General features: G+C 38.3%; 1 protein-coding gene across 6 annotated transcripts in view; it reads right to left on the bottom strand.

Annotated features, from left to right (window-relative positions):
- The window catches only part of smg1 (SMG1 nonsense mediated mRNA decay associated PI3K related kinase), a 247,249-nt gene that overhangs the window by 115,708 nt on the left and 114,580 nt on the right, over positions 1-16,961 (bottom strand). For all 6 annotated transcript variants that reach the window (XM_041777927.1, XM_041777929.1, XM_041777930.1 and 3 more), the window contains 4 exons: positions 16,786-16,919; positions 16,045-16,356; positions 6,229-6,370; positions 5,916-6,066 (listed from right to left, as the gene is read on the bottom strand). In XM_041777927.1, the coding sequence (XP_041633861.1) occupies positions 5,916-6,066; positions 6,229-6,370; positions 16,045-16,356; positions 16,786-16,919 (739 nt within the window). The remainder of the gene's footprint in view (positions 1-5,915; positions 6,067-6,228; positions 6,371-16,044; positions 16,357-16,785; positions 16,920-16,961) is intronic.

Here is a 16,961-nt window from a genome sequence, read left to right as displayed (position 1 = left end):
ATGACGCTATATGAGACGGGTGATGTTAGCAATAAGATCAATGGAGTGGTTTGTAACATTTATATTTATATAAATAACAGGGGAAGAGAAAGATTGTCAGTCTGGCACGGAGCTAAATGGCACCGACCAATGTTGATATCTTAATCACTTTACTCCGCTGATGGTGGATGTGTTGATCAAGTGGCTGAGTAGCAGTCTTGCGGACTTTCATTCACCTAGTTCAGCCTGCGCTGAGGGCAACAGACCCAACCTTTACGCTTACAGATCTAAGTACACGCTTACGGATCTGAGTACAAATCGTGCGCGGTACAAGTGTTGCAAAAGTCACGTGTGTATGACTGCCAATTGAGAGGCAGATTCTGAAACCAAAATGAACTAAGTCCACAATTACAAATTGATCTACATATTTGCACTAATCTGCAAATATGTATATTTGCAGATTAGTGCACGCATTTGTGGATCTTTGTACAAATTTGCAAAACTTTGCACACATTTGTAAATCTTTACATGGATTTGCAGATCTATACACACATTTGTGGATTTGTGCACGCATTTGCAGATCTGTACACACATTTGTGGATTTGTGCACACATTTTCAGATCTGTACACGTAATTGTGGATTTGTGCGCAGATCTTTGTACACATTTGCAAATACTTTTGCAACAATAATAGCTCCATAGTTTTCAAGGGGGTGGTGCATTATTAGAGAGAGAGAATTACAAGGGAAATAATTGAAATAATTGCCCAGCTCTACCAACAGACCATAGTTTTGACACCCCTTATACATTTACTTATACTCAGAGTAATAGGAGAATATTTGTGACATTAATAAAAATTTATTAAACACTGTTAGAGTGTGGTCCATATTGTACTTTCACACTGGGTTCTGATGTTTATAGAGTTAATGTAAATGAACAGATCCCTCTTTTCTCTCTAAATGACTGTAATAACATCAGTTAACCTTGCAAAGCATATTGATACACCTGTTTCCTTGTTTCTCACTGGCGAATTCATCTTGCAAAGCTCCTGTCTGAACCGTTTGGGCCCGGTTAGAAAGTGACAGGACTAATCAGCGACGAGGGGCAGTACTTTCAGGCGCGGCGGAGTCGTAACGTAAGCAAGCACTGATGTTTAACCCGACACGTGAGATAGATTTGTTTCACACATCCATCTAGTGTGTTGGGTTAAACATCAGTACTATTGGAGTTAAATGGTAAATAAAACAAAAAAAAAATCTATCACCAAATCATGTCTTTACCCTAACAATACACACAACGTTAACGCTGTCTCTCTCCCTCATCTCTCTGTCATACACTGCCGCATGTCTAATGCTAAATTCAGATGTGTATTAGCTTGTTTACCAAACAGCAGCTGCTACGATATCAGTGAAGAGAAAATGCATCGTTTTATACATTAACCTTTAATCAGAAGTTACCTCAGACTGAGGGCTCTGTCATCTTACTCACAAACAACTCATTGCGACCATACGCGTGTAATTGGAGACATGTCAAACTGCATACCTGCTACGCAAAACGCGTACACGTTGGCAGGTCTCAGGTTCCCTGAAAGCACCATATTTTCCATCTTTCAGTTCAGTACGCTAATTCCGGCAACGGATTTTTACACTGAATTAATATTTTTAACAAACATGATTTGAAGGGGTGTAATGATTCATCTGGATCGATATATATTGATTGTTTGAGCAATGATTCAGTCAAATCGATTTAAAGTATAATAATCGATATCCATCGCCATTGTTACCTTACGCTTTAATTTTGAAAGTCCCCTCATGCACTTGGTTATGACAGTTCCGGCCAGCAATGAGTCACAGTGCTGAATAAATACTGTGCATTTAAAACTGAAAACTGCAGCACTTTAAAGTGAAACACAAGCATTTGTTCACTTTGTTAAAGAATGTTTTCATGTAAATACCTTAAAAATCTGGCAATAAAATTCTCAAAACGTATCAATATTGTGTTTATTTCCTTTATGTGAAAAGTAACAGAATGTGGTAAATGGGTTCACAATATCGTCTCATATCGCAGGCCTCTAAATTGAATCGTGGCAGACTTTGTGATATCTGCAAATATCAAATCGTTGTTCTCAGAATCTGTATCGCATCATATCATGATGAAACTGGTGATTTATAGCCCTAATGATTTGATGCAAAGTTTGGGAGCACTTTTCACCATTTTTCTGAGCACATGAAGAAGAAAACTCTCTTGGAGCAGATAAAGAGAGTGCCTGTTACTCCCAGTGTAGGCAAAGTCTGTTGTCCTCAAGCTAAAAGTACCACAAGGTACCACGTTCTGGTTTAATGTGATGCACAACACTGTGCTTTTTAGTTTATCCCCCCCCTTGCAAGAACTGATGTATGTTTTTACAATAGTTATATTCTTTAAATGATGTTACTTCACGGAGCCTGTGAGACCCAATAGCAGTATCGATGCGCCAAAACGTCACTGATTTTCTTTTTTTTTTTTTTTAATGAAAAATACATAATAAGGTCCTTGTGGACCCAGGTGTTGATCCCTATCCCTTGTTATTATGTGATAAATTGTGTCACTTCTTTGTAGAAGTTTGTATAAATGATGTTGCTGCTAACAGGGGGGGCTTAAATATAGGAGACATTTCATGAGTTTATAAGCAGCTACATGATGCCTTGCTTTTCCCTCGTGAAAGCAGTTGCATCCATGCATCAGCTTTATTCTCAGCGGGTCTGTCGCTGAGTGGAATAAATCTGGTCAAAACGTGAAGTGGTTGTAGCGGTCCCACTGGGTTGGTCATGGCTACAAGGAGCTGGTTATCAAGAGCAAACTAAAGGTGTGGACTGCGTCAGGAAGTGATGCAATACGCTCACTGTACGTCAGCCATATCGGTTGATGGGGACCTCATGGGGACCAACGTGAAGCGTAAAAAATACAATTTTGTAATTTTATACAAAATCTATACATTTTTTATGATGACGTCCTGCTTCCAGTTTCAACCCAGTATACCCAAGAAGTACTCTGAGTGGTATGAATGACAATTGTAGCAACAGGGAGGTTTGCAAATCAAGACATACATATATACATATATACATACATACCTAGGGATGGGTACCTTTCTCATTTGAACCAGTATGGTACCGATTCCGGTACCTGTGAACCGATACCGGTACAAAATGGTACCCATTTTCGGTACTTTCGAGTGTGAATAATATGCAATTATAAATGTAATATAACCTCAAAAGTTCTGAATTTTCAATATTAAAATACTATCAAATACCAGTGTTTTTAAAAAGTGTTTTTAAATATTACTCCAACATGGAAAACCTACTATAACTACCCAGTGTTTTTCTCTTTATATTGCACAAATGAAAACCCAGCCCACTACCTCCTATTCCTCTAATTTCTCCTCTAGGAAAAATATGTGTTGGGGTCCATGGAGGGAGAATAAGTTTAAAACAAATAAACAATAGAGTATGGAGTCAAAATAACTAAATAAATAAAGGTATAAAATTTTACTGATTAAAGTATTACAAATGAAAGTAAACAAACTACTTCCTCCACCATTAACTACATGTACTGCACATCTTCTTTCCTCATGCAGTTCTTTTTCCAACAAAACTAAGATGTCATCTTTCCCTGGTAAAAACAGTCTGCTCCTCACTCATCAGTCAATCCTGTGACCGTCCATGCAGAAGCATAAACGTCACGCACAGGGTCCGTTATGTTATATTTTTATTTACTGCAAAAAGTTAACAGAAAGTGACAAATTGATTTATTCTGCGATGAAATAAGCAGCGAGGACGAGCCTGTGGCTCTGTCACTCCTTCAAAATCAGTCTGAACCCACCCTGACAGAGCGCTTTATACATCACCAGCTGCACCAAGTTAGAGAGATGGAGAGCAAGTTTTAGGACGCGGTCACTTGGCAGTCCACACTGTGCCTTAATTCAGTGTCTGTTCGGTGACTGAGCGAACAAACGTATCCCTTTATCTAATATATTTCCATGGTTGATATTCACAAGATAAATGGGCAAATCATGGTGTTTAAAGTGAGGATTCGCAACGAGAGAGTGAGAGGGGGGGAGGCGAACGAGCAGAAAACAGCAGTAGCCGATCAGCCATGCTTGTTTTGTTGATTCAGTTAGCAGCTACCTACGTCATTACTCACGTGTGTGCAATGCTCCGTTCGTGTCCGGTATAGAAAATTGACTACTCTTCCACTCTCTTGCAGTCAAGGATGTGTTTAGGTACTGAAACTTGGTACCGTTTGATATTACGTGAATCGGTACTGGGTAGTACCAATGGAATTCGGTCGGTGCCTATAAAAGTACCGAATTCGGTACCCATCCCTATACATACCAGAGGTCTCAAGAAAAAAAGTACAAATATTTCGTTGCCTTACTTAAGTAGAAATTTAGGGTATCTATACTTTAATGGAGTAATTATTTTTCAGCTTACTTTGTACTTCTACTCCTTACATTTTCAAACAATTATCTGTACTTTCTACTCCTTACATTTTAAAAATAGCCTCGTTACTCCTATTTCATTTCAGCTTGTTTTCATTCTGGCTTGTCGTCATTCAAAAAACACAAAAAAATAAAACAGAAAACCTATCCAGATAAATCGCGCCATCCGGATAGAGTGAATTTGATTGTGGTTGGATGAGAAGTATAAACATAATACCATTCCAACACCCTATTAGTTTGTACGTGATCCCTCGCACCTGCGCACATGACACAAATCACGTCACACTCCAGCAAGGAAATAGCAGACGTATGTAGCCTAGTACGAAGATGTCCGTGGCAGAGACTCAAGGGAACTTGAGCGAAATGTCCCAAACAAACACCAGTGAGGAGGTTGGTAGCCAGGAAGACCAGTACTTATAGGCAGCTAGTCATCATATCTTCCGCTCCATGAAACACATGTTAATGCTGAGTAGTACAAAAATATGGTTCTTGAATGTATTTGCACTGTACTTAAATGCGTTCATTTTCAATGTGCATAAATGCAGCTGAAACAGGTGCATCCCACATTTTTCAAAATTAACATTTTAATATAACATTATAGTCATTATGGCCTTTAGAAAAATGTTTTTTTGAGGAGGTGGGGTAGTGCACCATAGGCCCCTGTGGCACGGCCTAAGCATTTGTCCTTAATGGCATTCCCCCCTTACGTTACTTTTACTTTTATACTTTAAGTAGTTTTGAAACCAGTACTTTTACACTTTTACTTGAGTAAAAAGCTTGAGTTGACTTACTTCAACTTCTACAGAAGTCTTTTTAACCCCTAGTATCTATACTTCTACCTGAGTAATGAATGTGAATACTTTTGACACCTCTGGTTACAACAAAGAAATAACCTACCAAACGCAAATTTCCTTACTTTTTGTGCTAAGTTTTTTTTTTTTTTTTTTACATAATGCTAATATAGCGATTAGATAATCAATTGGCAGTCTATAACTGGTGTTTGATTTTGAAATTGACTGGATATTGTGTGTATTCACATGTGCCTTTCTGAGTGGAGTGTAGTGGCTGTCCCTTGAAAGAGACAGCATCGGACCAGAAAGGGAGTGTTTTGCAGGGAGCAAGAGGAAATGCTGCACAAACAGACCATGATGAAATGAGGGTTACTCTCTTATGACCACTGCATCTCTCTAAGGCAGCTATGGCTTAAATGTGACTTAAGGGCTGACCTGCTAAAAGCTTTAGTATTCTTTCATAGAACAGAAAAAGAGTAATAGAGTATTGAATAGTAAAATTTAGGGACACTGTTGTTTCAGAATCATTTGATACTAAAAAGTATCAAAGTTAAAATCTCTTTGTTGACTTAGTGTAAAAAGAGTAAATACTACATGAAAACAAGAAAAAGAAAGGCAAGTGCATATGCATATTACATACAGTCATACTGAAAATATGGGTGTACGTACTTCCTGTCCACTGAGTGTGTTCTCAAGGGTGGCAGTGCAGTGAAGCTGCAAGGTAGAGAGGCTGGGCAGGGAATCAGAGAGCGTGAGGGTGCACAGACGAAGAGGACCCATACAGATACGCCCTGTCTGTTTTAGGCAGCGCACCAATATACTGCAACATCAAAGCACAGTTATTATAAGAGACTGTATAGCTAATGTAAGACAATGGATAAAAAATGTCATCACTACAGAGAAATGGCATTTCTGTTCTCATAACAAGTTAAGAAGTGTAGTAGACTTTAACAAATTTTCAAGTCTAAATACGAATACTCACTCTGGACTGGAAGTGGTCTTTGGTTGTTGCTGTTCACTGGCTCTCTCCATAGCACTTACAGCACTGCGAAGGAGTTGCACCTCAACAGCTCTCTGCAGCTCAGTTGGATCTGGACTTATGAAGGGAAGAAGCTTCTTAAGATCTGACAAAAACAATAAAAGAAAATTGAAAAATTAATCAGAAATATCTTTTACCACATATAAACTAAAAACATTTGCTTAAAATACCACAAATCTTATATTATTACCCAAATTTTACTGCTAATTTCAAGAGCACAGCCTGCCTTATTTAAGTGCACATGCAGTAATAGCCTCACATCCATTCTATAAATCCTTGTAACATCAATTAATAAGCCTTTGCCCAGATCAATATTCGGTAGCACATTCTAACCTTCTCCTATTTGCCAATATGGCATTGCTGACTTTTTTTAAACCTACTATCCAGAGCAAAAGATGTATTTAAACCCTTTCTTCTCACCCTTGGGATTTCTGGACAAGTTTCTTGCTGCTGCTTCTCCTCATTTTGTTAAGCTAAATGGACAACTTGCAGTATTCATTTCATACAGTTGTCTGTGCGTTTCTCAAACAAAAAGTAAATGTTATGTGATGTTATATTCTAAGTTTAAAAATACCATCTTCCGATTACCAGACAAAGAATTAAATCTAGAACTACAATGAAGCTGAGACAGACATTTATTTATGAAAAGCCATGATCACTGTTCTCTCTAAGGGGGTTTAGTGCACAATTGTGCACTGCTCTCCACCTCTCTGTGCAGAGGAGAAAAATGTTGCACACTCAAATATCCCCAACAATTTTCATGTTTTTTCTCATGTGTGCTGTGATCAAAAGCACATGAATGCACAGGTTAGTTGGTACTGTAGCCCCAGGTTTCTATCTCCATGCGGGCCTCATACATAAGCACTGTAAATTGTGGCAACTGGCTACCACAAAATGCAAAAGCAGATAGGCCGATGGCAGGGCCTGATATTGACAGCTGTTGAATGCTTGATTCCAGCCACGTAGGATATCTCAATAAGTCATTTTGCTGAGTTGAATTTAGCGTCCTCACAAACTCCACCTCAATCTAACTGTGCACAACTCTTAGTGCCAGTGTGTGTGAACTGGATGCTGTTTCAACAGCTGATTTACACATAAAGGGAGATTTTTTTCCCGAAATAACTGTCATGTGGCCTAGTCTATCGGTGCGTCCGTCATGCGTCTTTGCGCAGAAACTTTTGGTTTCATGTCATTCACACAATGATGCAAACACTAATGCCACTCACAGACAGACAAACACAAGCTAACGAGTGGCGGTGTAGACCTGAGGCTGCTATCTGCAGACGAGAAAAGGATTCATTACAGAGCTCAACTTTTCTCCTGCTTTAAAGCTCATCTCGGACCATAGCGCATGCATGCATCAACACTATCAATATGAGTAACCGCGCTCTCTCTTTCCTCTCTCTCTCTCTCCCCCTCTCTCTCTCCTTAGCGAGCTGCAGACTGTTAAGTTATCGTTTTGTTAACATTCCACTTCCATATTTTATCATGACAATGCACCCTACACATCAGTATAGAAGATCATTTATCAAAACAAAATCCCTTAAATCCTAATAACTGATCAGCAGGGCAGTAAGAAACAGAGGCAGACAGGAGCCAAGGATAGAAAACTTCTACAGGTGTTAAAAAAACTTTAGCTGAAGAGAGTAAAGCTGTACTTTTTTTTTTAAAATCATTTTACTTTTATTAGCCTATATTAACGAGAGTTAAAACTGCTGATTACATCTTTCCCACGTGTTAACTTAATGCAACACATTCAAATAATTGGTAACACTTTGTTTGAAGTTTTATTCATAAGACTGACATTATGCTGTCATAATCATGACACGACACCAGCCACTAACACGAATAGGGCTTCATGATTGTTGCCATTAAGTGTCATTAAGTGTCATTCACTAAATTATGACACCTTAACCGCAAAGTTGACATTTTTTCAGAGGGCATAATCACGATAACTTGACATTTGCAGTTAAGGTGTCATAATTTAGCGAATGACACTTAATGACACTTAATGGCAACATTCATGAAGCCCTATTCATGTTAATGACTGGTGTCATGTCATGATTATGACAGCATAATGTCTGCATGACTCGCAGCGCTCATCAAGTGTCTGCAGACTTCAGGGAAATTCATAAACTTCTCTGAATGACCCGACAGCTTTACAGAACACCATCAGGCTTCATGATTTAAGTCCTGTTTTGCTGCCCCCCTCTCCCTCTCTCTCTCTTTTCCGTGTGCACGCATTATACATTAAAATATAAATTATCTAAAATTCAGCCCACTGACGTCTTGATTGCATCGTATTTTTCAAAATGTTAAGCATCCCGAATGATTTGATAAGACTTATATTGATAATGAATTAACACCAATTAAATAAAAACACCTTATTGCCACAGAGAGTGACAGAGACAAAGTAGGTTAAAGTTCATCATCATACAGTCAGGATTCAACAGGTCACAGAAGAAGCTTTATCCCTTAAAATGTGTTTTTCATGTCTGTGGATGGTCTTAAAAGGTCATATTTTTATCTTATGAACTCACAAAAAATGTGCAAAAACTGAAAGTGAACACCCTTTTGAAAAATCGTCCATATTCCTATAATCTAAAGGTTCACCGTTCAGACATCGTCAGACCTCTGTGTGAATGATGGAACTTTATTTCTGCTATAATGTGAAATATTACATTCATGCATAAAATAGAGGATTTTAAAATGATTAAGTGTCCCTTTACTTTAATGACAACTTGGAGAATAAAAATAAACTACAATGAAAGAAATAAATTGTTGACACAAAAAAATTCCTGGTGAAGGATCCCTAAAACCATAAATACAGCATAATCTAATGTCATTATTTAACTTCCTTCCCTTGTAACTTTAAGAAATGTAAACTGTCATCAGAACTTCATTGCACTTTGTAAAATATATTTTCTTTAGAGAACCTGTTAATACCAATTTTTAACATAGAAGTAGTTCATTTAAGGGACCCAGCTTCTCTTCTCATTTGTCTAGTTCTACTTCTCTTGAAAAAACAAAAGTGATTGATTAAAAAATATGCAATATTTCTTATTAGAGTACTCGATTAATCGCCAGAAGAATCGATAGAATACTCGACTACAAAAAGAATCTATTACTGCAGCCCTACATACAACGTCCAAAAACACTGAATTCATCTACTGATGTGTAGACTTACTTATTTCAAGGTTTACTCCTGTTTACTGCTATCTTCCATTACAAACTTTTGTGACGTCACTAACAAGATGCGTGCGCTTTCATCTAATGAAAATTTGTTCCTAAGGGATAACAATGTAACTCTGAGAATAAAACAAAGCACCATTGAAGAAACAGAGAGACTAAAACAGGGGGCAGAGAGCAAAGCAAACTGAGAACAGTAGTAGACCTCCAGCCAGTGAATGTGTGAGGGGTAAGAAAGATGTTAAATGTCAATAGAGTAGCAGATTAGACATGGTAAACTGTGAATGCACTGTATAAATGTGAAGACCAGATTAAAATACTGGCTACATATGATCACGTTTACATGAATTGAAATATATAATTAACAAAAAAAATGATTGTACAGTAAATCTACCTGTAATGCAGTCTGGGTCATATTATCCATATAATCGATTAATTGTAATTTATTAATAACAAAGGCTGTAATTAATTAGATTATTTTTTTTATCGTCTGTCAGCACTATTTGAATGTGATCAAAGGACTGTTAAGAATGTTCGGCTGACTGACAGATGCCGAATGCGCCCATGTATACCAGGCATATATCCTCAAGCACCACGGCACAGCAGAGCTGGCTGGCGCAGAGCTGGCACAGAGTATGGCCTTCTCCTGTCAAACTGTTAAAACCAAACTGTTAAACATGCACCAGTGGCTGTAATGTGATCCAAGACAACATGAGTTTAAAACCACTTTAATTATTCTTTCTGGGTATAGATCAGTAATGAGAAATTATAAAGTTTAATAATCCTATGTGATGCAACTGCAGCAGAAACATGAGACACAATTAAAAACATTGAAAGGTTTTTAAAAACACTTAAACCCATCTTTATCCCTTGTAAACAAAGAGAAATAATCTGTCGCACACTGAGATAGACTTTACTTAAACTATTATGAGCGAAACACCACATTTGACCTGTAGCAGCTTCTTCCTCTTATTCTCCAAATCACTCAGCATAACAACAACCATAGAATATATAATACAGTAACTCTGTTGTATTATATATTCTATGGTTGTTGTTATGCTGAGTGATTTGGTTGATTATTGGTCACGTGACCATGTGTATGAAGCACACCTGTGTATGCCCGTTTGATTATGCTGGGTGAACCTGAAGAAGCTACAGGCGAAATGTGGTGTTTGCTCATAATAAAGTTTAAGTAAAGTCTATCTCAGTGCGCAGCAGATTATTTTTCTTTGTTAACTTCGGACCTGCTACCGACCGGCACCTGACTACCTGGGCTGTGCACGGGGATCTCCATTTAAGATCCATCTTTATCCCTTTTTATGTGGAATGTAAAGTGTTTCAGTACTTGGTAGTTACTTTAAGCGTTGAAGTTCTCCATAATGTTTTTTTATATAAGCTTTCTGTGAAGTTAAACCACGACTGGACAGAACTCTCCATTGAAGCACAACGCAGAAATACAGAAAAATAAAGACCACCTATCAAATTATTAAAAGCACATGGTACATTACTTAACATTTCAAGATCCTACATGACAAATGTATCATCCTACCATAAACAGATGAGACTCCAGACAAACGAATTTCCCTTCGGGGATAAATAAAAGTTATTATATTGTATTGTATTGATAATAGCTGATGATTAGGGGTGTAATGGTACAGAACAATTTCAGTTCGGTACATACCTTGGTTTTGAAGTCACGGTTCTGTATGTTTTCAGTACAGTAGTTGAAGCGAATAAATAAAAGTAAATTTTTAATTTTTGAAATTGTATTAAAATAAATAGGCTGAATAAATTACATTTAAATTCTAAATAATGCAACAACCTCCTTCCAAAAGTTCTTCAGTGATTAAAAAAAAAAAAAAAAAAAAAAATATATATATATATATATATATATAGAGAGAGAGAGAGAGAGAGAGAGAGAGTTTTCTGTCTGTGTTTGAGCTTCGTTCCACATGTATTCATTCGGTACACGTCTGTACCATACTGAGAGGCCCGTACTGAATTGGTACGGTACGAATATGCGTACCTTTACACCCCTAGTGATGATCATTTCTCATATTAAATCAGGGAGGCGGGGATGTGCCATAGACTGTCCTAATGTAGCTCAGTTTACTGATTAAGTGTTAGAACAGTGATACTCAACCCGTGGCTCTCAAGCCGCATGTGGCTCTTTAGTGACCAGCTGCAGCTCTTTTAAGGCTTACTTGGAAAAAAAAACCTTAAAAGGTACAATGTGTAGAATTTGGCATTTTAGCGACATCTAGCGTTCAGATTTTAGAATGAGCCGATCTGTTACCAAAACGTCACATCACTAAGCGACAAGAGCCTGTGAAGGCCAAAAAGGATCGTGAGCCAGACATCATTTACAGCAGTCACGAGGTGAGGGTGTATTCGTTCATTTTTGTAACCATTATTTTTTTGGATTATAGGTCAGTCTTCTTCTCCACCTGCCTTCCAGGTAGCTTTCAGGACCGGCGGGTAGGTTCGTATTTAAAAATAGCAGTTCACTCTTTCTGTCCCCAAAACATTGCCGTAGACAACATGGCGGTTCGTTATGTCCGCCTCCGTGAGGGCGACCTGCGGTAATGTAAACTTAAAAAGCTTTTTTCTAATTTTGTAAAAAGAAAACGAAAGTTTAAAGGGGATGATTGTGCACTTATTTTAACATACCTCACATAGATATATAAACATTGTATCCCATGTACACAATTTCTGTTCGGCGAAATGCAGCCAAATTCTACACACTGTACCTTTAACTAAAACCCTTTATGAAGGTAAACAGCATCATCAATAAAGATTCACAGTAGGTCACATCAGTAAATCTGTTACCCACACAAAGAAGACAGGATTTAACTTCCAAATTTAAATGTTTATTATTTTAAATCCGTATATTTTTACCATCAGATGTGCTCGACGGAGGAGCAAGTGTAAGAGAAGAGATCAGAGGAAGTCCGCCGGTGTTGCGTCTCTTCAGTAAGCTCATTCATTGAAGTTTGCTGTCTTGTATTCAAACTGAAGCTTCCCATTTCCTCATTTTAACTTTTTCTCCAGCCACTTCCACTGCCAATGCTCTCTCACACCCATATCTTATGACAACTGTGCCAATGTGCATCATTAACGAGCATAACACACACGGATTACGGATCACACGTGGAGACAACGTAATATCTGATATCTAGTGAAAGTTGTCCAAACGTGGGTGTTTTATTTGATCTTTAATGCACTAATGATCATAAATTGTGTCAAAAGAGCAGAAAAATTAAAACTAAAGTTTCAAAATGAGGCAGGGTGAAACAATGTGTCTGGAGAGGTGCAGGTGTGAGGCAGGGCTGGTTTTAGTCATTTGGAGTCCAAGGGCAAAGACCAATATCAGGCCCCTCCCCCTTAACCCCCAATTTTGACTGTTTTGGGTTTTGAATGTGTTCTTAAATGTGATTTTAAATATGTTTTCTTATGTGTTGTTTGAGCCTTGTCAAAGAAAAATTTCTGTCACTTCTCAGACAATAAAGTTTATCTATCTAAACTAAAGAATTAATAATGAGTGGAAAGTATCTCTTTTATGTTAATAAAGTCACAGAACTCTAGTAAATGCCCCAGTTTGAGATATAAACACCCAAATAGCCAAACATAATTCATCATTTTCTTTTAAAAGCATCTCAGAGCTCAAACTCAGCACACTGTAATATCGTAAAAATTCTTTAGGCCAGGTGGAACTTTCATAATGCTGGTGTTGGGCCAAAGACTGGTATCTCCAAAATGACCACTTTTCAGGGAATGAAAAAAATATCTTTTGACATATTATAGGCTATTGCTTTAAAATTAGTTAAAAGCACTGGCAGATGTAAAGGTTGACCAATAGCATTGATTTATAAAAACAAATTAAATCATGAAAAATTGAGATACAAGGTTTTAGCCTGATGTCAGTGATAAATAAAATAAATATATGCTCATTATCAGTGACAGATTGTTTCTTCTGATACTATACAGACATTTGTATCCCATTAACCTCATAATCATCCGCTAATTCACAGTTTAATATCATTTCAACGACAGACTAGGGCTGCAAGCAGCACTGGAGGGCCCTCGCACCCCAGTGCAACTTGGGGTGTGGCGCAGCCTCCACTCAGTGGCAATAGCGGGGTGTAGTCGAACACGTGCTGTGTGCTGCAGCACAGCAAACGGACCAGGGCGATCCTTATTTGAGCGTCATGACGTTAAAAAAATTCAGCATGGTGCACTTTGTACATGATGTAGTACTTCCCCTCAACAGTAAGTGGCAGTATGTCAAAGGTGGAGGTGGACATGTAGAGGTGATGAGGGACGGACCATTTACTGAAATTTGTAGAGAGGCAGACCCTGGTCATACATGTGAAATTTTAAGGCAATCAGGTGGTTCATATGACAGTTACACCCACTTCCTGTCTCGTGGCGAAGGATCAAAATGGCCGCCATGGCCACTGGGTCATCCGGGAATGAAGCATGTCCATGTTGGGACAATAGTGAGGAGTTCAGGTCAAAATCAGTGCATGATAGGTTCAACACAGTAAGAATAATCCAGAAATTACCCATTTGTATCACTCCCTGTTGGCAGTAGGGGGCGCCACGATGAGCCGTTTTCATGTGGGCGTGTTCAATGCGATACTGTCGTGTTGCCATAACGATTTGAAGACCACAGAATGATATCCCCCAAAGTTACATCAGTTTTCATTTTTTGATTGTCCAAGACATTGCCTTATTTAGAAATTGGGGCAGAGCTGGTGGACTTCCTGTTGGGATTTTGGCATGGGTCCAAATGGCTTTTTTGTAGCTCTGATGATGACCCTTATGCAGAGCGAAAATCATAGGCCTAGGATGAATGGTGCATTTTTGGTGATTTTTTTTTGTGGCAACCCATAAAACAGACATGAAAAATCAATGGTGTAAATGTTCACTTGGCAGAAAGGGGCGCTGTGACAAAAAGATGATATTGATACATGGTTGTATTCAGGACCATTGTAGGAACTGGAATGTGAAAGTTACTTTCTGTTGCCATAGGGGGTGCTATAAGATTTTTTAAAATTTTAAAACATGAACATGTTCTTGCCTGGACTGTTATCAAGCACATGAAATTTGTGTAAGATACAACAATGTGTTCCAGAGCTATGACTGTTAAACCATTTTGGGAGAGTCAAAAAAAAAGTTTTATTGTGAAATTGCAATGAAGCTGGTGGATTTCCTGTTGGGATTTTGGCATGGGTCTGAGAGGATTTTTGTAGGTGGGATCATGATACATGTGCAGACCAAAGATCATCTGCCTAAGTTTAAAGGTGTATTTTTGGTTAATTTTTAAAGTGAGAAAAGTGGAAAAAGTGCTGAATTCAATATTGTGATGTCACAAGGGGGTGGAGTTATTGATTTCTGATGTTGGTGCATGATTTGATAGAACCTCTATGGGTGATCATCTGTGAGAAGTTTGGTGATGATTGGTGTAAGCGCTCAAAAATTATGGACAATAATTGTTGTTTTTACACCATTTTTTTTGGAGAAAAATGGTGAAAAAAGTGCTTGTCAAAGTTTGGCGCCTTACAACCAGCCCTCAGTCAAAAACTCACCGTTTGTACAACTTACAATCTCCATCTTGTCTACTTTCAGGAGAAACCACTCTGGAGTTAATCAGAAAATCCTCTAGGCGGAGTTCATTCAAATGCGAGTACTGTGAATTTGCCAAAAATGGGCAAAAATGGCCAGTTTTTGCTGATCATATCCCTTCCTGTGCATTTGAGAGGATGGCTCCAAGAGGATTTTTTTTGTCTGCATGTCAGACAAACTTGTGGGCAAGGCTCCTGATTTGTTGGTTTTGGTGCCCCCTAGCGGCCGTTTTTGGAGGACAAAATCTTGCAGCACCAGAATATGAAATTTTTCGCGGGTCCTGATGAGATGAGCAAAACTCCAGGATTTTTTCGGGGGTTTAAGGGCCCCAAAATCAAGCATGAAGTGTCGGAATAATAATAATTTTTTGGACAAACAAAATACAATAGGGTCCTCGCTCCGAGGTCGGGGCGGTGCTCGGGCCTTGATTAACTTTTTTATTATCTACCTTACATTCCCAGCTTCTGTTGTGGCTCGCACTAAAGTATTTTTTTAGACAATGTGGCTCTTTGGTAAAATAAGGTTGAGTACCACTGTGTTAGAACATTTCAAACATTTCTATAAATCCCTTACATTGCTCCTGTAGATCTTGTGTTATAAACGGTGTTATTTTTAGACCCGCAACATATGATAAAGCACTTATGAAACACCCATGGAGGCGCACGTCTGTTTGCTGTGCTTATTCATGCACTCTGACAAATGTCCGCATAACGGGATTTTTGAACACCTGGTAGTAACACCTTTATACCCCTGTAAAATTCAGGGAGGCAATGCTGTTATTAAAAAAATAATACTGCCCAATCCTATTCAACAACAATAGGACAGCAAACATGACTTAGTTTAATTACAGTAGATTTAACTTAATTATCAAGTTAAGATACAGAAATTAAGTTACATTTAAAAAAATGTTTGGGCCAGAAGTCTGTTGTATATTGCTCTTACCCAGCTTGTCCTTGTTGTTGGATAGGGAGCTGTAGTCCTCACCAGGTAGCAGCTCCAGCTGAACCCCACACTCAGTCAGATTTCCATCTTCAAAGCAGCTCAGAGCTTGGATGTAGTTGATATCTGTCCTTAGGTTGATGCTGACTGGATTGGTGGAGTTCTGTTTGATAGCTTGGATGGTGGCCTGCCACTCCTTAACAGATGCCCAATCACAAAGTGCCACGTAACACTGGCAAGCCTTGTTCGCTAGGAAGTTGATCACCTCAGGAGGACACTCACTGGATTTCAGCAGCACTGTCTTCTTGACATCACCTTTATAGAAGAACCAAAGCCCCCAAACCACAAAACAAAAGAAAATTATCAGTAGACCCTAGAGCCTCAAGAAGTATTTGTGATGAGTTTGTGATATATATTGTGATGACTTGTGATAACCCTAACCTTAACCCTTGTGATGAAAGTGATGAAATTCTAAAGTACTGAAGTTCTATTGTTTTAAAACTGTTATCTAAGGGTCACACCCATGAAAAGGCCAAGTTCAAAAACAGGAATAGCTCTTTTCCTACATGCCATTACCCCTCTTTCAATCCTCAATCTAATGTTCCATCCACTGTCCTATCGAATAAAATAATCAAAATTCAAACCAGGGTAATTATTTTCTATTTAGATGTAATGATTCATGTGCGAATACAGAAGGCCCCCTTCTCATTTTATTTTATGGTAAAATGGATCTTTGCTGGTTACCATTGCTGGTGTGTTTGGGACTACTTGTGTTGCTGGAGAATTGGTGTAGAAAGTATTCCGAGCTTTTGATACTACAGTCCATCCCAGTTACTGCAGACAGCTGGTCTTGATACTCCAGAGATGCCTTCTCAAACCTAAACACAAATACCATTTGTACAGTACAAGAAAATAAATGA

This window comes from Cheilinus undulatus, linkage group 21, assembly GCF_018320785.1.
Source record: "Cheilinus undulatus linkage group 21, ASM1832078v1, whole genome shotgun sequence".
NCBI classification, from domain to species: Eukaryota; Metazoa; Chordata; class Actinopteri; order Labriformes; family Labridae; genus Cheilinus; species Cheilinus undulatus.
This window is presented reverse-complemented; position numbering and strand designations above follow the sequence as displayed.